We start from the raw sequence: 20923 nt of genomic DNA, 5'->3' as shown, positions 1-20923 counted from the left end.
AGAGGAGACGGAGCAGAGACTCCCCGACCCAGGCCCCACCCCCAAGCCGCTTTACCACATCAGCCAGACTGTGGGAAAGGAGCCAATTTATGAAATTAAATAAAGTCCATGGAGGGCGTGAAGAACACGGGTGAGGGCACCTCCATCCTGGCCGGGCCCAGCACAGCTGGAGCTCAGCACACCGTGCATCCCTGCCTTTCCTCCCCTCCCTAGAGGGGGCTTAAATAGGCCAGGCCCCAGCCTGTGGCCGAGGCTGGAGCCTAGGGAGGGCAGAAGTCGGAGAAGTAGGGGTGCTGCAGGGCCTCTTCTGCTGAGATGCGCTGGACGGGGTTACACTTTAGGAGGTTCTGGAAGCACAGAAGAAGGGGCAGCAGGTTCAGGCCCAGAGCCTCGCACTCCCCCAGTCCCTCCCGACTAGTGCCCACCCTCGACCCTGCCCTTGGTCACCTGCAGCAGGTCCCTCCCTGTGGCGTTGAGCTTGGGTACAACATTCACCAGGGACGTTGTGGCCGGGTACATTGGGTAGGGCTGTAGGGGACAGGGAGACTCAGACTAGGGCTGTGGGGGCAGGGAGGCTGCTAGGGACATGAACTAAGGGGGGGGGCCAGAGGTGAACCCCGACCCCCCATTCCCCATCACACCTTATAGTCTGGCAGCTTGGTCATGGCGGGCCACTGCTCCTCGGTTGGTGTCCCCAGCAGCGTGTCCACAGGGTCAAGGATCACTCAGGTGCAAAGGGGCAGGTGAGGGGCTCTTCCCCTCCCAGGTTCCCCACCCTCCTCACTTTAATCCCCCAGCTCATGATGGAAGCTGCCCCCCACACCTGCGATGCTCATCCTCAGTCCCACCTGTGTGCTGTTTTCGGCGGGCCAGGTGCTTTACAGACGTTAACTACTTTGACCCAAACCCTGACCCAAGACCTGATGTCTGTGGTCCTAATGAAGCAGTCAGCCCTCCCCTACTTCACTTATCATCCTCCTGTTCCTTTCGGCTCCTTTGTCCTTGTTCGGCAGCTCTTAGCTGGAGGAGTATGCACTTGGCTTCCTCCTCCAAGAAGCCCTCCTGATCTACAGGCCACACACTCTCCAGCCAGAACCATGCGCCTGCCCTGCCCGGTGACAACCAGGGTGTCTACTACCCTCTGCCCTCAAGAGAAATCCCCAGGCACCCCCAGTTCTGACCCAGCCCATCACAGCCCTCCCTCCCTGCACTCTAAGCTCCGTGGCTGCCTACTCCCCTTCCTGAGGGCATGAGATGAAGAGAGATGGAAGGATATCGGAAGATCCTCTTCAACTGGTCATCTACGTCGTTGCCAGGAAAGAGAGGCCGTCCCGCGTTGGCCAGCTCTGGGTGAGAGGCGGGGGGACGAGGGGAGGTGACGCAGGAATAACCCCTCTCACCCACGGCACTGCCTGTGCCTTCCATCCCCATCCCAGGGGCCCCACTCCCTTCCCCAGAGGGGACTCTCCAGACCCCATCTGTCCACTTAAATGGGAGAGAGAGTGCCTCTGCAGACCCCAGCATGTCACCTGCGAAGATGCAGCCAGCTGACCACATGTCAATGGACGTGGAGTACAGCTTGGCTCCGAAGAGGACATCCGGTGGGCGGTACCACAGCGTGACCACCTGGAGAAGACCCCACCCATGGGGACCCCCCAGTTAGTGGGCTGGGGAGGAAAGAGCTCAGAGAGGAGAGGAAAATAATGTTTGGGGTCCTGGAATAGGAGTTGAGAGACACTCCTTGGGGACTCCCTCCCTCATCCCCAAGTGCCATCCCGCCACTCACCTCAGCTGAGTAACAGCGAACAGGGATCCCAAAGGCTCGAGCCAAGCCAAAATCAGCCAATTTCAGCTCCCCGTTCTGAGGGCACGGGAAGGGGCGTGGAGGGGCTTTTCAACAGTCTCGGGGCAGGCCACGCGCTCAGGCCCCGAGCTCCCACCCTCCCGCCCCGCTCCTCATTCCGTGCCAGCCCAGATGTCCGGCCCTCTCCCAGAGAGGTACCCTGTTTATGAGCAGGTTCTGAGGCTTCAGGTCTCTGTGTAGCACGTTGCGGCTGTGACAGAATCCCAGGCCTTTTAGCAGCTGGAAGAGGAACGACTGGGGGAGGGGCAGGGAGGAGGTCATCAGACCCTCTTGATAGGAAGCTCACCCAGCAATGGAGCACGTGCCCCTCTTCACCCTCTGCTTTGCCCTGAAACCTCCCCGGGCTTTCAGCACCAGGCTCGCATGACATCCTTCCTTCACTAATGAGGACCTACTCTGTACTGTGCTGAGTATTCAAAATGAACGGTGATGGGGACCCTGGTCCCCACTTTCTGAAACTGACAGCGTAGTGGGCCTTCCTCCCTTTCCAGCCTACACTGATCTCTCCCCTTCCTGGCCTCATTTAAACGCGTACATCATAACCATCAATATATATATATATCGTGCTGTATTATTATTCAGCACTTGTTTCCCCAGGAACCTGGGACAAGGCACTTAGTCTTGGACCTAGAACTGTGCCTGACACACAGCAAAGCATTCAGTAAGTATTTGTGGAATGAATGAATGAATGTATCTCTTGGAACCTCATCTTCCCACTTCTCAAATGTAAACCACATCACTGACATCAGAGTGTTACTGTCAGGTCAAAGAGATCACAAGAAAATGTCCTCTACGATGGAGGTAGTAACAGGGTATTCTCCTTCTCCTACGCCCCGGATGGGCCCCAGAACTCGGCACTCAGCAAGCACGTTCACTGAATATAGACTCCAATCCCATCCTCAAGGAGCTCCCAGGATGCCAGTTCCCTCACCTTCACAATTTCAGGATCTAGGTCACCATTGCAGCTGTCGAAATACTTCTTCAGGTCCTAAAAAGGGATGGTGGTGGAGGAATGGGACAGCGTTTAACCTCAGTCTGGGTCCCTATACCCTCCCAAGGCTGCTGTCCCTCGAGCCCCTCTTCACCTGGTCACAGAACTCAAAAACCAAAGTCAGCTTCTTGTCGCTATGCAGGACGTCATGGAGCCTAGGGAGAAGGGAGAGCTGAGCCAATCAGGGCCACAAGTTTGCTCCTAACATTCTGGTATCAGCCCAGCCCATCTCTGAAGCCCCCACCTCCTCCAAATGACCACACAGGCAAGGAGGACCCCACCCATCTACACACCTGACAATGTTCTTGTGCTTCAGCTCTTTGAGTAGGCAGATTTCCCGAAGGGCTGAGCTTGGCACTCCCTACACATTGGAGGGGACCGGGTGGGCAACAGTCATATCCCACCCAGCCTAGGCCCATCACCCCTCCCCTGGTCCCAATGCCCCAGTCCTACCTCATCATCGTCATCCAGCCTCACCCGTTTCAGAGCTACAATCTCATGAGTCTCTCGGTTTTTTGCCTTGAACACTGTTCCGTAGGTGCCTAGAGGAAGGAGGTCAGGGGTGAGAGAAAGGATGGGGCACCCTTCCCCAACCCAGGAAGTCCCTGCCAGGAGAGCAGGCAGTGTGGGAATGTGTTACTTCTGATGCCTGGAGGAGTAAGGGAAGAGATTCAGGGTGTAGGCTCGGCATGGAACAGTTTTGTGGGGAGTGGGGATATGGCAGAAAGGGGCCTGCAGATAGATGGCTTAAGGGTGTGTGCAACAGGGAGAGGCTGCTGCTGCCAGGGTAAAGAGGTCTATAATAGAGGCTGTGCTTCTGGAGGGCCTGGAAATAGTGAGCAAGGGTCTGGAAGAGGAATGAGGGCCAGCAGGAACGTTGAGGTTGAGGTCTGCAGCGAGAACTGAGGCTAGGCAGTGGGTGACGCTGGGCAAGTGGTGCTGAGGATAGGGGTAGGAAACGCAGGGCGTGCAGAGGTCGGGAGGTGGGTCTACAAGAAGTGCTAAGGATGGGACGGAGAGTCTATGGAAAATGCTAACAGGGGTAGGATTGGTGTCTGCACAGAGTGTTGAGCTTGGGGCCAGGGTTGCCGCCAGAGCTTGAGATCGGGGTCCCTGGGTATTGCTGACGGTAGAGGAGTCAGGGCTGCAAGGAATGATGAAGGGTCTGCAGAAGAAGATCTTGCAGGAACATCTCGTGGTCCCCATTACCTTCCCCAATCTTCTCCAGTTTCTCGTATTTCTGCATCGCGGCCGCCGCGCGGGGACCCTTGCGGGCCCTGGGTTCTAAGACTCCGGGCCCGGCGTTGCAGAGGAGGCGGCACCCCAGCCTCCGGCTCTGCCCCGCCCTCCTGCCTGCGCATGGTCTTCTGGGGCTTGTAGTCCTAGCTCTCCAGGTTTCCCTGTAATGCCCAAGGCCTTAGACAACACGAAGACTACAACACCCAGCAGGCTGCGCTCAGGCTCTCTGCAGCACTCGCCTCCCGGGACTCTTGTTCGACCGCGGAGGCAAACCTTGGACTTCAAATCCCAGGAAGCACCGCGTGTCCGCTTCCCCGGCTCCCCGCCGTCGCGCGCGGCTCCCAGTGTGCCCTGCTCGTGCTGTTCCTTTCAGTGATTACAACCTTCTTTGAAAAAGGCCTCTCGGGGACTACACATTCCAGAATGCTGCGGAGGTGGGGGTGGGGTGGGGCACTTTCTAGGGTTTGGGTTTTGGCGGCCTGCATCACGAGTCCAGGTGGCCCTGCCCTGACCCTGGTTGATGATGTTGAAGTTCCAACGACCTCCTGAAAATCTCAGCGCGACTTTCCGCCTCTCCCTAGGCCATCTGGTAACCTCAGGATTGGCTGGGGAATGGCTCTGAGCCATGTCTTGCTGATGATGACTTCACAGGGACCAGCTGACCACAGGGCTGGAAAGAGGCAGGTGTGCCCCATTAGAGACCGGATTTTCCGTAGGCCAGAGAATTCTCTTCTGGGCCCCGTTTGTCGACTCCAGCCGTTTGCTACATTCTGATAGTCCGAGGAAAGTTGGCTGGAGCACTAGGAGTACCTCTCTTCCCCCCCATATGAGTCTACAGAGCCTGGACCCAGTGGAGTCAGCCAGGGTGTGGCTGAGGGCTAGCAGGTTGGTTACCGCCATCAACAGACAGAAGCACAGACAGATGCTACACTTGAAGCAGCCTTGACCTCATCCCTTAAGGAGTTGATTATAGATTTTCTTACGGCTGCTCTCTAATTGTCTCATGATTGCATTCTTGAGGGGTGTGAACTGATGAAAATTGCCCAAATAGCACTCCTCAGCTCCAGAACCAGAGTTGGTGCTAGCATTTGTTAATTAACTCGTTTATATCTGAACATTTTATGAATACCCAACATTGTGCTCACTCGGTGGCACACTAAAGAAAAGAAGCAAAACGTATGTTCCTTATCCAGAAGAATTTATAGTTAAGAAACCCAGAAGCACGCACAGAGATCTTTAAGTGACAGATGATGACTATGAATAGGGTTTGAGGAGGGAGGTCACCGGAGGGAATCTCTCCGAGGCAGAAGCTCCCCGGTTCAGAAAGCCTACGTCAGCCCAGAGTAATGGGCATCCAGCCTCCAGCCGCCATCACCCTTATCGCCCCCCTCTACTGTCCTCCTGGCAAAGACAGGGTTTTGGAGGCGCTGGAGATACTGAGGGTGGAGGCGAGAGCCGCGGGTGGGCGAGAGAGAATCTTGACCCCGATGCATTTATATTTCAACTTCCTCCGCCCCTAATTTCCTGATCATCTTTGTGCCTCCGTTTTCCTGCCTGGAATCCTCAGTGTGAGACGGGCCCCTTTCCGCCCAGAGGTGTTTAATGGGCCCAAGAGACGGCCTCCCCGGGGCGCCCGAGCCCCGTGCGGGGAAGCCTCGCGGGACCGCGGCGAGGGACTGGGGGGGCCGCCTCCTCGGCGCTGGGCTCCGGGAGCCGGGCCGTGCCTGTAAGCGCGCCTCCGCCCCCGGGTCTCGGCCCCCGCTCCCCCTCCCTACCCGCGGCGGCGGGGCCGCGCACGGTGCGCCGGGGGGCGCGCACGCAGGGGGCTGGCCTGCTCGCGGCGCGGGGGAAAGTTGAGTTGGGAGAAGTTGGGAGCGGCGGGGGCGCGCCCCAAGGTGGGCACGGGGGAGTCGTCGGGAGCGCGCGAGGGCGCCAGAGAAGGGGGAGAGACCCCGAGACCCCGAGAGTACGAAGTCCAGAGGAAGCGGGTAAGCGGAGAGGTGGCGGCGGGGGAGGGCCAGGGCCGCGGAGGAAGGGAGGGGGAAGGAAAGGGGGGAACTCGGGACTCGGAGCGGGGAGGGAGTGGAAGTGCAGGAAAGGGCGGAGACTGGGGCGCGGAGAAGCGAGATCTTGGGGAGAAGGATGGGGAGGCGAGCGAAGTGATTGCTGATCGCAAGCGGGATCTGGGGTCCTCTTAGAATTCCCTAAAGCGAGGGTGCCGCGCCCCCTGCCACTAGGAGGGGGTAGTTTCAGTGAGGCGCGCCGGCCCTCCCAACTCCTGGGCGAGCTCCAGACGACATCTGTCCCCTGCGACCCCCTACTCTGTCCTTCGCTCGTTGGGGGCGCCCTGCCTAGGGGGTTGCCCCGAGCCTCTTCCCCTCGATCTAGGGGTTGGGAGGCGGAGCCGGGAAGGGGGGATGGCGGGTCAGGTCAGGACAAGGGGTCAGGCGGAGGAGGGAGCAGCTGGGTGGGGATGGAAAAGACGAGCCTTGAGAGTTCGACCTAACTCCTGGGGGGCTGGCTTGTCTGGGTAGGGAGCGCTCTGTGCTGGGTGTGGGGGCGGCGCTATCTGCAATCCAGAATCCATCTTACCCTCCTCCCCTGTGCCCCCCCCCACCAGCCCCACATCGAGGAACTGTGGAATGTGCAAATTCACTTGGGGGCCGTTAATGCCCATGTGGGGGTCCAGAGTGCTAATCCCTTGGGCAGGGGTATAGATGCTAATCCTCCGGGCCGGTCGGGGCTGGTCCCCGGAATGTGCCCCCATCCCGGATTATCGGCACCCGATGCTCTGGACAGAAGCTGCTTTGTGTTCTGGGACGGCGGGGGAGGGGGAGGGTGTGCGGAGGTAAAGGGATGAGGGGAGGATGGAGGAGCACATTGAGGGCACAGCCTGGAGGTGGGAGTGGGGCACTTGCAGGTACTCAGGACACTCCTTCCCAGACCAGGTTTCCTCCCCCAGTGCCCTGGCTGAAGGCCTGCTAGGGGGAGGTTAGGAGAGTGGTCAGCTGAGTTGCAATGCCTGCTAGGAATTGTGTCTCTCCAGGCTCCCCACCCTGGGCTGACCCCCTAAACCTACATTGTTTGACCCTACACTGACCTGTTTTATCCCTGAGTTAACCCTAAATCCAGTAGTCCTGACCCCCCAACAACACACTGGAGAACTTCAGTACTTTTGGAATCACAGAGCCTTGGGTGCCCTCTGCGCTCCCCCCACTAGGAATAGGTATCTCAACTGGCTCTAGTCAGGTCCCTAACCACAACCTTTCTGCTCTCCCGCCCCCCATACACAGTGTCCTTCCCAGATGCCCCTACAGTCACAGTCAGGAGGGCATCAGCCCTGCCACTCAGATTTTCCTGGCCCCAGGCTCAGGGAGGGGAGGGATCGGGACAGCCCCTGAGGGGCAGAACTTCAGTGTCTCTGTGCCCACCCTCCTCCCCGTCGTCACGTGCCCCTCCCCCATTATAAAGCTCTGCCCTGCCTGTGCTGTCCTCCCTTCCTCCCTCCCACTGAGTGAGTGGAGTTGGGCTCCTGTCCCTCCCCCAGGGAGCCTCCTCCCCCTCACCTTGGGGCCGGGCTTTCATCAGGGGAGGGGGCACATGACACCTGCCCCCTTGCTTGCCGTTTCGGGCTCTTTCCCCTCCTTGCTCCACAGGGTGTGTCACTCCCCCCAGCACACCCCTCTCCGGTCTCAGCCCTCCTCAGTGTGCTGTGCCACCACTACGCCACCGCCACCGCTCCTGTTTCTGGCTTGCCTGTCCTCCCTCCTTCCTGTGTCCCCTCCCTGATCTCTGCTGCTTTTTTGGGTCTGGGCCTTGACTGCTTTCTGCCTTTTTTCCCCCCAGCCTCTCCCCCCCTCCCCCCATCACTCTCCTTCCTCCCTTGGCCCTTTGTGGCCTCCTGTGCCTCAGTCTTGCCCTTTGTTTCTCTTTGGTCTTCTCTTTTCTCCCTTTAAGTAACTTTTTTGCCCCCCCCACCAAGGGTCACTCGAAGGCCCTTTCTGGTCCAGGAGGATCGTGCACAGCCAGGAGACCCCTTGCAGCCAGCAGGCTTCTGAGAAGCTCTGGTGCCCTGCCCTCTCCTGGTCTGGGCCTGGGCTCTAAGGGCTGTACAATGTCAGGGTGCTTCCACTGGCCTGACCCCTCTCTCACTCGGTGATTGGTCCTCTCCCCCACCCAGGTTATGCCGCCGCCTTGTTGTCCTGAAAGCCACAGCTACAGCGAGAAGGGCTAAGGTTTGGCCATGAGCAGCGCCCCCCGGCGCCCCACCTCGGGCGCAGATTCCTTCCGCACTGTGAGTATTGCCGGCTGGCTGGGCCACCCTCCCATCCCTTTCCACCGGTGCTCTGGCCAAGGGTGAGGGTCTGCATCAAACAGGGGTATGCATGTGTGTATGTGCTTGTGTATGTGTGTATACAGAGACCTGGGAGGGAAGCTGGTGATGGACTTGGGAGGGACACTGCCATCCCTATTCGGGCCTTGCATAGCACACCGGGTCTGGGACAGGAATTGGTGGAGTGTCAGGCAGCTTCCAGTCCTTGGGAAGGAGTTGAGGCCCTATTTCCTGAAGACCCGGGCGGTTGTTCAGCCTCTGCAAAGGAGGAACTTTGGGAACCCTGGGTCTCTAACCTAGGGACATCACCCCCTCCCACCAACTGGGTCATAGAGGCAGCGGCAGTCGGCTGCACGGAGTTTCTGGGCAGACCGCCCCAACCCCCGGCCCCACGTGCTACCCAGGCCCGCCCCTCCCGGCCCCCACGTGGCCAGCGCCCCACGTGGCCCCCTCCCGATTTTCCTGGGAAGGATAATGATTAACCCCGAGTGCTATAATCAGCCTGTTATTGGTCACTTTGGCCCAGCGGGGCACGTGACCGGGAAGGGGCGCCGGCCAGTCCCCTCCCCCCTCCCCGAGTTCACCCCTGCCGGCCATGGACTTCCTTCTGAGGCCTCAGGTGCGAGGGGTTCGCGACCCCCCTCCCCCACCCCGGGCTAGCTCCCTCCGCTCGCTTGTTTCAGCCGCCTCCCGCCGCCTTCCTCCCGCGGGCTAATTCTGGTGAGAGTGGGGCCCAGCGCTTGGGGGGAGCTGGGCTAGAGCTGCGGAGGTGGACTGGGGAGAAGCACGCCCCGACTCCTGCATCTCCTTGCGTCCAGTATCTCTGCCACCCCACCCCCAGCTGCTCCTGCCCCCACCTTGGTATCTCCACAAGGCCCGCCCCTCTTCCCAGCCCACCTCCCCTTGCCCTTCCTTGCGCTAGTACCCCTGCCCTTGAAGATCTCGATGCCCTTCGAGTCCAGAAGCTCTTGAGCAAATATTGGCGGTGCCTGGAGCTGAGACCGGCAAGGGGTGGGTGGCCGGGCTGGATCAAGGTCACAAGCTAGGCGGCTGGCCGCTTAGCTAGGCTGAGCTCTCCAAAGCGCCACCGCAGTCCCGCCACAGGCTCCTGCAGTATGACTCAGGTGGGGGAGTGGGGGTGGGGCGGGGCGGGGCTAGGCGGTGGCTGAGGGCCCGCACTCCATGGGGGAGGAGCCGGTGGGGTGCCCCTGCTTCCAGCGGGGGCCTCTCCTGATAAGGCGAAGCGCTACATCCCTGTCTAGGAGCTGGGCTCCAGTTTGACTCAGACCAAGTCCATCTCAGTTAGCTCCAGCACTTCTGGAAGTTAACTTTTCAGGCTCATTAGTTGTCTCCCAGCTGAGGAGTCATGTTCACTGTCAGCTGTGTGAACTGCCCAGGTCACACACCTGGCCTTGGGGGTGGGCACACAGGATCTCTGCTGAGGCTTCCAGGGCAGACCCTTTCCACCTGCCCTGGAACTGACTGGAAATGGCACAGCCAGGGTCCAGATAGCCCAGAACTGAGGGCACAGGCTGCTGGGGGTGGGTACTGAGTCCCCTGCATCTGAGGCGACAGGCTGTTGGGGAGAGTCTGGGTCCCTGGCATTGGAGGGGAAGGCACTGGGGGGTACCAGAAGCCTACTGTGAGGCAAGGTGGGGTTTCGAGGAACAATCCGTCTTGTGTTCTCACCACATTTCTTCCTCACAGCCAGAGCCAGAGAGCTTGGGCCCTGTGACGCCTGGCTTCCCTGAGCAGGAGGAAGACGAACTTCACCGCACCCTTGGCGTGGAGCGGTTTGAGGAGATCCTCCAGGAGGCTGGGTCTCGAGGAGGGGAGGAGCCAGGCCGAAGCTATGGGGAGGAAGACTTTGAATGTGAGGGGCTCAGGGAGGCAGGGGCAAGCGGGAGAGGCAGCGGGGTGCTCTGGCTTGAGTGCCCAGCAGGGACTGAGCTAGGGGCTTGGTGGGAGGGGCTGGGGTTGGATAGCGGGGGAGGGAAGCTGTACCTGCCAGCAGCCAGGTCTCCTCCTCCCTGCAGACCACCGCCAGTCCTCCCACCACATCCATCACCCACTGTCCACCCACCTGCCTCCGGATGCCCGGCGCCGAAAGACACCCCAGGGGCCAGGACGGAAGCCTCGCAGGCGCCCTGGAGCCTCCCCGACTGGGGAGACCCCTACCATTGAGGAGGGCGAGGAAGAGGAGGATGAGGCCAGTGAGGCTGAGGGGGCCCGGGCGCTCACCCAGCCATCCCCTGCCTCCACACCTTCTTCAGTGCAGGTGAATGGGGGCAGGGCTCCTGAGGATATCGGCAGGGTCCCTGGCGTGGCATCACCTGCTCACACGGGTCCCTGTTCTAGTTCTTTCTCCAGGAGGATGAAGGTGCTGACCGGAAGGCAGACGCAACCAGTCCATCTCCTCCTCCACCACTGCCCCACCAGGAGGCAGCTCCCCAGGCCACCAAAGGGGCCCAGACTGGGTGAGTGTCCCCAAACAGAGACCTCCCCTGCTGGCATCAGTGAGGTGAGGTGGGAAAAAAAGCATGAGCCTCGAGATCATCAGACTGGGGATCAAATCCCAGTCCTGCCAGTCAGTAGCTTTTTGGGCAAGTAACAGTGTCTCTGAGCCCCCGTTTCCTCATCTATAAACCAAGACTAATGGAATCTTTCTCATAAGGTGATAGTCGGGATTAAAGAGTGGTGGGAATGAAAGTTGCAGTATGGTTTAGCCTGGCACAGAACAAATGTGCAGTTTAAGCTGCTGCTTCCCTCCCCCACCATCCCCCTGCCCATGGCTTCAGGTTGAGCAGCGTCAAATGCTGGATCAGGGACTGGCGTGGTGATCTCCAAGCACCTCCTGGGGCCCCAAGGGTGTGAGATCCCTTCTTGCTGTGGGGGAACTGCCAGTCCACCCTGGTTGTCACTTCATGAAACGGCATCCAAACAAGTTACTGTGTCACACAACCTGGCATGGGATGGTGTGGGTACCAGCAGGTGATCGGAGTTTGGGGATGTTGGCCAATAAAAGCTTCCTGGAGGAAGTCACTTTGAACTAGGCCTCAAGGTCACTACTGTCACCTACCTGTTGTTTTCTGAGTGCCAGGCAGTGTGAAGGGCTTGGGGAAGTGAAGGGCACATTGTCCCTCTAGGGTGGCACAGACTCGCTGGGGGACAGGCACTGTGGATGGAGCTGGGTCCACGCTAGCCATCTGCACTGGGGGCACAGACCTGTGGGCGGTTGGATGGCCGGGAGGGAGTAGGGGAGCCTCAGAGCACGGCACTGGAAAAGTGGGTCAGTTTTGTGGGCAGGGGTGTGAGCAGAACCAAGAGCACAGAAGGTGGGTGTAGGCAGAGAAAGGCTGGCAGGGGACGGACTGGCAGTGGGCAGGGGACACTGGACAGGGCTTGGAGCTGCGGGAGGCACCAGATGCCAGGAGAAGGATTTAGAATGATGTGGCCAGGACAGGGACCCTTTGGCAATGGCAGAGAGAAAGGAGGCATCCCAGTTTGGGGGACAGGACAGAAGTCGGAATCTGTAAGGGTGTACGTGACGTGGGGAGGGGTCTGCAGTTTCAAAGGCCCATTTCCATGTTCTTTACTACGTTTGGTTAGAAACACGGGACTCTGTGAACCTCAAGTCCATTGTTAGGGGTATGCCTGGGAGGAGGGGCAAGCCCTGCTCTGTGTCCTTTTCTGGACTTCGCCTCTCCCCACACCCCAGAAGGCTGGCCTCAGCTCCATCTTGCTGCTGAATTTATGTTCCGAGTGGCTTGTGAGGTTGCTTGGGTGGCCTAGCCAGTAAAGGGTAGAGCTGGATTTAAACGCTGCAGTCTGCTTCCAGAATCCTCACTCTTTCACATCCATACCTACCTACTGAGAGTGGGGAGTGAGGAGGGCTGGGATCCAGTGGAGTCCCCTTCCTGGGTCCCTCCTGCGTGGCTCCTGGCCGAGGGGGAGAGGCCAGCCCTCTCAGGCTCACAGCTGCTTGTCTGTCCAGAGCCCTGGTGGAAGAGGTGGTGGCGGCGGCTGGTGGCACAGCCGGAGGTGATGACGGAGGTGCCTCTGGGCGCCCCCTGACCAAAGCGCAGCCTGGACACCGCAGCTACAACCTGCAGGAGAGGAGGCGCATTGGAAGCATGACCGGGGCTGAGCAGGCCCTGCTGCCCCGGGTCCCAACGGATGAGAGCGAGGCCCAGACACTGGCCACAGCCGACCTTGACCTCATGAAGAGTGAGAGCTGGGCCCTGGCCAAGCCCGGAGCGGGTGGGTACAGGGGTGGGGGTAAGAAAAAAGGGGCGCTTTTGACCCTGTTCCTCCACCCCACACAGGTCACCGTTTTGAGGATGTTCCTGGGGTCCGGCGACACTTGGTGCGGAAGAATGCCAAAGCATCTGGGCAGAGTGTCCGGGAAGGGCGAGAGCCAGGCCCCACACCTCGGGCCCGGCCCCGGGCCCCCCACAAGCCCCATGAGGTGATTTCTCCGCCTCACACTCTTCTATTCTCTTCCTATCCCTCTTCTCTCCACAGCCCACCCCTTGGACCAGCAGTAATCTCAAGCCCCAGGGTTGCCATAGACAGTCATGAAGGTTGTACACTACACAAGAGTGCAACGTGCACGTCTTCGACAGTGTTGATTTTTTTCATTGAAAGATAGTTGATGCCCAGTATTGTTAGTCTCAGGTGTACAACATAGCAATTTAGCATTTATGTATATTATGAAACATTTGCTACAGTGAGTCTAGGAACTGTCTGTCCCCAAAGTTCTTACGGTGCTGCTGAGTGTGGCCGTTCTGGTTCATATCTTAGCCGTGTTGAATTCTCTATCACGGGCCGTCTTCCGGCAGCTGGCAGTGAGGGGTTTGAGGACTGTTTGGGCAGAGGCGCCTTTGTGGAGCATCGCACTTCATTTTTCAGAATCCAGTCACCTCTGCGCTCATCTGATCTCCCCACAACCTGTGAAGACGATGGCCCAGATGGCATCAGCCATAAATCAGGGGCAGTGACTGGCCAAGGCCACCCAGTTACTTAGTGACATTGCCCATCTTAGACTCCAGGGCCCTGGTCCTGAACTCTTACCCTTCTAGTGGAATTTTTGTTTTAACCTTTTTATTGTGGTTGAACAGACAGTAAAATTCACTCGGGTTAAGTGTGCAGCTCCGGGACACTTTGCACATGTAAATATCTGGCCAACCCTACCTAGACATAAAACACTTCCTACCCTCAGAAAGTTCCTTCGGGCCACTGCCTGGTCAGCATCCTCCAAGGTAACAGCTCTTCTGTCACTCTCAGTTAGTTTTGCTATTTCTTGAGTGCATATAAATGGATCCCCACAAAATCCCAGAGTGTGTGTGTGTGTGTAGTGACCATTCATCGAACACTCACTGTGAGTCATGTACCGTCGTAAATGTTTTGTGTGTTTTTAATCCCCATTACAGCCCTTTGAGGTGGGTGATCTCAGACGAGCGAGAGTCTCAGGTTGGTTAGTAACTCACTGGGCTCTGTGCCTATGCCCCGGGCCCTCCGGGGTTACAAGCTCCATCCTGCTATGCCCTCTCGTCCCACCCCAAGGTGTTTGTGGAACTGAATGAGTTGCTGCTGGACAAAAACCAGGAGCCTCAGTGGCGGGAGACAGCGCGCTGGATCAAATTTGAGGAGGACGTGGAGGAGGAGACAGAGCGCTGGGGGAAGCCCCACGTGGCCTCCCTGTCCTTCCGCAGCCTCCTGGAGCTCCGTCGGACCCTGGCCCATGGTAACCTGTCCTGCCCTCCTCCCTTGCCCATCCCTGCCCCACGGATTCCCTTTCCTGAACCCGTTCTCCGAGGACCAAATGGTCCCAAATTTGTCTTGAGCAGCAAGGTGTGTAATGTCACCAGAGCCCAGGAGGGAGCATCTCCTGTCGTGATGTCACTTCTCACGATGCCTGCCGTTCCTCGGGCTCTGTCGTTGGGTGACTGCAGGGCAGGACTGACCCTACTCTCTTGTCTGGCATCTTCAGCAAGCAGCTTCTCTAAGTGATATTGTCAGATCACTGAAGCTGGTATGTTTTAGATGCTACAACATTGCTTAACAGTTTTGACCAAATGCTTTCTGAAACTCTAGAGATTCTGGGGAGTGTGACCTAACCCGTAGGGGTGTGTAAACTCTACTGCATGGGCACAGATAAAGGATTCTTGAGCTCTGTGTCGGATGTTTCTGCTGCTCTTTGCTTGTTTCCTCCTTCATGCTGGGGAATCATTCCCAGTGGCTGTCAGCAGGTCTGTTTCTAAGCAGCTGAGGACTAAGAAACCTGCTGTTAGCACTGTTTCCAAACTAGGAGTAAATAGGCTCTGAGTGAGGCTTGAGGGCTTCAGGTAAGGTGCCAGAGTGCACGTGCTTGATCGCCAGGCTTTGCGATCTCAGTTTTGGTTGCTTAGGGGCCTTTGGTTCTGTTTCTCCTTTAGTTCTGTATTCCTGCAAGCTGACCTTGACAGAAAAGTGACCTGGTGACTTTTGAAAGGACCTTCATTTCTATATGAAATGGTAGCTCAGAGCAGTGACATTGTGGAGAGGTCTAGAAACTGTCCTTGAGCAGCTGCTGGACTTGGGGACATTGAGGAGCCCAGGGTGGAGGGAAATATCTGCAGAGAGCTCAAGGGTAGCCACATGGACAAGGCTGCAGGCCGGCCGCATCATGCTCCAGAGGGCAGAGCTAGGACCCTAGAGTGGACGTCCGAGGAGGCAGCATGCATGTAACTTGCTGAGAGGAGGAACTTTCTGAGAGTCTAGTCCAAGTGGGTGGCCTGGGGCACTTCCTGCTGCATGCTTCCTGGAAGGGGCATCTGGGCAGGGTCTGGCCTGGGTGGCCTCTCTGACCGCTGGGATTCCATGGCCTCTGCTGAACCTAACATTCTGGGGGGGAGGGAGGTCAGAAGGAATGAGTCAGAGAGGCAGTGGGACCTGGGCCTCAAGGCAGAGCTGGGCCCTGCTCACCGATTTCTGGGCCGGTGCTCCCCCGCCTGGACCGCGCTTACTTGGCTGCCCCTGGTCCCTGGCTCTGCCTCCACTCTGTCTTCAATCTTGTTTCTTGCCCGGGGATGAGGGCCCCTCATTGTCCTTTTCCTAGGGGCTGTGCTCTTGGACCTGGATCAGCAGACCCTGCCTGGCGTGGCTCACCAGGTGGTGGAGCAGATGGTCATCTCTGACCAGATCAAGGCCGAGGACAGAGCCAACGTGCTGAGGGCCCTGCTACTGAAACACAGGTGAGGCCCTACCCGCTGCACCCTGCCTACCTGTCCCTAGCCCTGGCTGTCAGGCCTCCTCACCTCCCTGCCTCCTGCCCCACCAGCCACCCAAGTGATGAGAAGGACTTCTCCTTCCCCCGCAACATCTCGGCCGGCTCCCTGGGCTCCCTGCTGGGACACCATCACGGCCAGGGAGCTGAGAGCGACCCCCATGTCACGGAGCCTCTCATCGGATGTGTTCCTGAGACCCGGCTGGAGGTGGATCGAGAGGTGAGGGGAGAAAGTGGCCCCGCCTGGGTAGGTCCAGCCACCACAGCGGCTGCAGGGCCACAAGCAAGCCGGGCAGGAACTTGCAGGGGAGGGCGGGCAGGCTGAGCTCTGTTCTCCTGTGTCCCCAGCGCGAGCTGCCTCCTCCAGCTCCTTCGGCAGGTATCACTCGCTCCAAGTCCAAGCATGAGCTGAAGCTTCTGGAGAAGATCCCTGAGAATGCTGAGGCTACGGTGGTCCTCGTGGGTATGTGTGGCGAGTGTTGGGGGCAGGGGTCCCGGCGGCCGGGCCTGCCTCCATGCCGCTCTACTGGGCTAGGGCCTGGGAGGTGACCTGTGCTCTGCCCTTGCCCATGACGGCTCCGCACCCCCAGGCTGCAGTGGAGTTCCTCTCCCGCCCCACCATGGCCTTTGTGCGGCTGCGGGAGGCAGTGGAGCTGGATGCAGTGCTGGAGGTGCCAGTGCCCGTGCGCTTCCTCTTCCTGCTGCTGGGCCCGAGCAGCGCCAACATGGACTACCACGAGATCGGCCGCTCCATCTCCACCCTCATGTCCGACAAGGTCAGCCACCCCTGGGCTGGGCCCTGTGCCCCAGAGCTGGGATGCCCCCCACCTATCTTGCCCAGCCTTGCTCCAGGACCCTCAGCCCTCATCTTGCGTCCTCACCAGTCCTGGTCCCACTTTGGCAGCAATTCCATGAGGCAGCTTACCTGGCAGACGAGCGGGAGGACCTGCTGACGGCCATCAACGCCTTCCTGGACTGCAGTGTGGTGCTGCCACCCTCGGAAGTGCAGGGCGAGGAACTGCTGCGATCCGTTGCTCACTTCCAGCGCCAGATGCTCAAGAAGCGAGAGGAGCAGGGCCGGCTGTTGCCCACGGGGCCTGGGCTAGAGCCCAAGTCAGCCCAAGATAAGGGTACGGGCCAGTGCAGGCCGGGGCCCAGGGCTGGGCTGTCTGGGTTGGGGCTGGAGGGGGTTGGCCGAGAGTGGTCTGTTGTGTGCAGAGAAGAGCCCGGTGGCGGGAAGAGGGCTGCAGCAGGTGCCCTGATGGAGGCCTGGGTTGCAGCGCTCCTGCAGATGGTAGAGGCGGCAGATGCAGTGGAAGATGATCCCCTTCGGCGGACAGGCCGGCCTTTTGGGGGCCTAATCCGAGATGTGCGGCGCCGCTACCCCCACTACCTGAGTGACTTCCGAGATGCACTCGACCCCCAGTGCCTGGCCGCCGTCATCTTCATCTACTTTGCGGCCCTGTCTCCTGCCATCACCTTCGGGGGACTGCTGGGTAAGGAGCGGCTTCGGGTGGGGGTGCAGAGCACACAGGGCCCCGGCCGCCAGCCCCTGAACTGGTTCCTGCCACCCTAGGAGAGAAGACGCATGACCTGATTGGGGTGTCGGAGCTGATCATGTCCACGGCACTCCAGGGCGTGGTCTTCTGCCTGCTGGGGGCCCAGCCGCTGCTGGTGGTCGGCTTCTCAGGGCCCCTGCTGGTCTTCGAGGAGGCCTTCTTCTCGGTGAGGGTCCACGGGCCACTTGGGATGGCTCTTCTGGCCCAGCTCATCTGCCCCTCCTCTTCCCTCAACACTCCCACCCACTCCCACCCTGTTAGCCCCCAAGCTCTGAACCTGACTGTGCCCTTCCCCACTCCTTCTCCCCCAGTTCTGCAGCAGCAACAACCTGGAGTACCTGGTGGGCCGGGTGTGGATTGGCTTCTGGCTGGTGCTCCTGGCCTTGCTCATGGTGGCCCTGGAGGGGAGCTTCCTGGTGCGCTTTGTCTCCCGTTTCACCCAGGAGATCTTTGCCTTCCTCATCTCCCTCATCTTCATCTACGAGACCTTCTACAAGCTGGTTAAGGTGGGCAGGACCTGATGGGAACTGGGCTGGGAGGGGCGAGCCTTTGGGACCTAGAGGGAGCCAGGGGTGTCCTGCCCCTTTCTGTTCTCTCCTCCAAGCGTGAGGCTAGGCTGCCCTCAGAGCCCCCTTGGGCTGCAGCCCAGAACCCACAGCCAGGGCGTGGGCTGGTCCTGCCTCCTGCCCACCACGCCCACCCTCCCCGTCACCAATGTACACACCAGGGCTTCAGATCAGTCTTAAAAACTCATGTATTTTTAACAACAAAGAAAACTTACGCTTTTGTCAAACTGGCAAATGACCCAGAATGTCCAACGGGAAGGTCCCCAAGATGACAAACACGGTCACAGTTTGGGCATCAGACTCATGCCTGTGTGTCAGGATCAGAAGTGTGGCCTCATGGCCTGCCACACTCCATATGCTGCTCTTCCAAGCTGGGCTGGAGCCATGTTCCTAGCTGCTTTCCCGAATTAGACCAGCCTCTCTCTTAATCCCCAGTTGTCCTATGCTCACATCTGGTCACCCTGGTCAGTCACTAAGACAAACTCCTTGAGGGCAGTCGGGCCCTACCACCCCACCTGTCCCACTCAGTGTACAGCTGAGTCCCAGAAATGTTGCCAGTTTAGCTGATGGAATCCTTTGTCCTCTCCCCAGATCTTCCAGGAACACCCTCTCCACGGCTGTTCAGTCTCTAATAGCTCCGAGGCAGACAGTGGCGAGAACATCACTTGGGCCAGGGCAGAAGCCACACTGGGGCCGGGGAATGGGAGCTCAACCAGACCGTCTGGGCAGGGGAGGCCTCGGGGCCAGCCCAACACGGCCCTGCTGTCGCTGGTGCTCATGGCTGGCACCTTCTTCATCGCCTTCTTCCTGCGCAAGTTCAAGAACAGCCGGTTCTTCCCTGGCCGGGTGTGTGGGCTGGAGGGAGGCAGGGGCTGGGGGTGGGAAGAGAGGTGATTCAGAGTCAGGGCTGGAGCGAGATGTAGGGCCTCTGAGTGTGGTGCTTGCCCACAGGTACGGCGAGTGATTGGGGACTTTGGGGTGCCCATCGCAATCCTCATCATGGTGCTTGTGGATTACAGTATTGAGGACACCTACACCCAGGTACGGTGGAGCACATGCAGCAGTGAGGTGTTGCCTGGGGCAGGACTCGACATTCCCCTCTAGGCCCCCAACTCCGGAGCTGCCTCTTAACTGGGCAGACACCAGGCCTTTCCCACAGCATGCCCTCCCAGTGCAGCTCAGGGCACCCCCTCCAAGGTTCACCGGCCTCTGGCCCCACCCTCTGCTCTGCAGAAGCTGAGCGTGCCCAGCGGAGTCTCCGTGACAGCCCCAGAGAAGCGAGGCTGGGTCATCAACCCCCTGGGGGAGAACAGCTCCTTCCCCGTGTGGATGATGGTTGCCAGCCTGCTGCCTGCCATCCTGGTCTTCATCCTCATCTTCATGGAGACGCAGATCACCACGTGAGTTGTCCTAGCAGAGGGGGTGCTGTGCAGACAGGAACGACCTTGTGTGTGGAGCAGTTGGAGCCCCCACCAGGCTGGCTGCTGGAATTTACTTTGTAGGCAGCAGAAAATCCCACTGATGTTTGCTCAGATAGGCACAGGTCAGGCTGGTAGCTTGTCCTAGAGGGTGCGGGGGGCCACTCGGATAAGACTCAGCTCCATGATGGAACTCCCCTCCTGACGGAATGGGCAGGGACCGCGAGGTTCCAAAAAGAGATGGAGGTGACAGGCTGGTGACTGGTGTCTGAAAAGACGAGTAAGTTGTCTGCCAAGTTGGGCTCAGTGAGTGCCTATCCTCGCTCAGGCTGATCATCTCTAAGAAGGAGCGAATGCTGCAGAAGGGCTCCGGCTTCCACCTGGACCTGCTGCTCATTGTGGCCATGGGTGGCATCTGTGCCCTCTTCGGCTTGCCCTGGTTGGCTGCTGCCACTGTCCGCTCTGTCACGCATGCCAATGCGCTCACTGTCATGAGTAAGGCTGTGGCGCCGGGGGATAAGCCCAAGATCCAGGAGGTCAAGGAGCAGCGGGTGACGGGGCTGCTGGTTGCCGTGCTCGTGGGTATGCTTGCCTCTTGTCCCTACCCTTCCCAGAGGGGTCTCAGGGCCACTAGGGGTGGGGAGCCCCTGGCCAACTGTTCCTCTTCCTCCTCCCCCAGGCCTCTCCTTGGTCATCGGGGATCTGCTCAGGCAGATCCCCCTGGCTGTGCTCTTTGGTATTTTCCTGTACATGGGAGTTACCTCCCTCAATGGGATCCAGTTCTATGAGCGGCTGCACCTGTTGCTCATGCCACCCAAACACCACCCAGACGTCACCTATGTCAAGAAGGTGAGAGCTGGCTCGGCAGGGCCCCGGGCCTCTGCCCTCTCCTGGTCTGTGCTGGTCACCCTCCAGCCCCCCAGCTACTCGCTTTGGCCAGCAACTGTTCAGTCTGTGCAGACCTGGCTCTGGGAAGCACCAAGAAGGCACTTCTGTCCCCTCCCCTGTGGAGGGGAGAGGGCTTATCCATCCTTTGGCAGGCCCAGGTGGCCTTCTGGGGACCAGGGTCCTTGGAGGCTGGGGAGAAGCCTGGGCTCACCTGTCTCACCCTGCCCCCACTGCCAGGTTCGGACCCTCCGTATGCACCTGTTCACGGCCCTGCAGCTGCTCTGCCTGGCCCTGCTCTGGGCTGTCATGTCCACAGCTGCCTCCCTGGCCTTCCCCTTCATCCTCATCCTCACGGTGCCACTCCGCATGGTAGTGCTCACCCGAATCTTCACCGAGCGAGAGATGAAATGCGTAAGGCCTCCTACCGTTCCTCCCCAGCCCCGCAGGCCCCCTCTGCAGTCCTTGCCAAGAGTTCACGGTCAGTGTCAACCATCCTCTGTCCTCCCCCCACACAGCTGGATGCTAATGAGGCGGAGCCGGTGTTCGATGAGCGGGAGGGTGTGGACGAGTACAATGAGATGCCCATGCCTGTGTAGCTGCTACCTGGATGGACAGCCGAGGGGCGGACGGACAGAGGGAACGGGCTGGGGGTACTCTCCTCATCCTCCTCCCTCCTCATTTTTATTTAAGTGAATAATTTAAAGTCCCCCTCCCCACCCCCCGCAGTAAAGTGCTTCAGCCCCCACCTGTCTTTGGCCTTCTGTCTGTGCGTGAGCGTGTGTGTTGTCCAGGCATGAA

At 59.3% G+C, this 20923-nt stretch overlaps 2 protein-coding genes across 3 annotated transcripts; one reads left to right on the top strand and one right to left on the bottom strand.

Moving 5' to 3' along the window:
• Positions 1-69: 69 nt before the first annotated feature.
• CDK5 (cyclin dependent kinase 5) lies at positions 70-4212 on the bottom strand. Its single transcript, XM_006190524.3, has 12 exons — positions 4065-4212; positions 3309-3397; positions 3149-3216; positions 2950-3010; positions 2796-2852; positions 2003-2098; positions 1787-1861; positions 1530-1626; positions 1277-1346; positions 642-702; positions 448-528; positions 70-347 (listed from the first exon to the last, which is right to left on the bottom strand). Exons 1-12 carry the CDS (start codon positions 4099-4101, stop codon positions 261-263), a joined length of 879 nt encoding a protein of 292 aa, XP_006190586.1. The 5' UTR covers positions 4102-4212; the 3' UTR covers positions 70-260.
• A 1694-nt stretch (positions 4213-5906) lies between these two features.
• Positions 5907-20868, top strand: SLC4A2 (solute carrier family 4 member 2). Of its 2 annotated transcripts, XM_032483141.1 has the most exons (23): positions 5907-6082; positions 8275-8388; positions 10135-10300; positions 10464-10705; positions 10786-10904; positions 12422-12654; positions 12753-12895; positions 13993-14173; positions 15527-15662; positions 15749-15914; positions 16043-16163; positions 16292-16470; positions 16599-16824; positions 16975-17190; positions 17271-17419; positions 17565-17759; positions 18411-18665; positions 18771-18860; positions 19053-19219; positions 19566-19819; positions 19917-20086; positions 20363-20536; positions 20641-20868. In XM_032483141.1, the coding sequence occupies exons 2-23, from the start codon at positions 8338-8340 to the stop codon at positions 20719-20721; spliced, it is 3714 nt and encodes a 1237-aa protein (XP_032339032.1). In that variant the 5' UTR covers positions 5907-6082; positions 8275-8337; the 3' UTR covers positions 20722-20868. The 2 variants fall into 2 exon arrangements, with proteins under 2 accessions (XP_032339032.1, XP_032339033.1); XM_032483142.1 differs by lacking the exons at positions 5907-6082; positions 8275-8388 and adding an exon at positions 8963-9046.
• The last annotated feature ends 55 nt before the right edge of the window (positions 20869-20923 follow it).

The sequence above is a fragment of the Camelus ferus genome, chromosome 7 (assembly GCF_009834535.1).
Source record: "Camelus ferus isolate YT-003-E chromosome 7, BCGSAC_Cfer_1.0, whole genome shotgun sequence".
Lineage (NCBI taxonomy): Eukaryota > Metazoa > Chordata > Mammalia > Artiodactyla > Camelidae > Camelus > Camelus ferus.
This window is presented reverse-complemented; position numbering and strand designations above follow the sequence as displayed.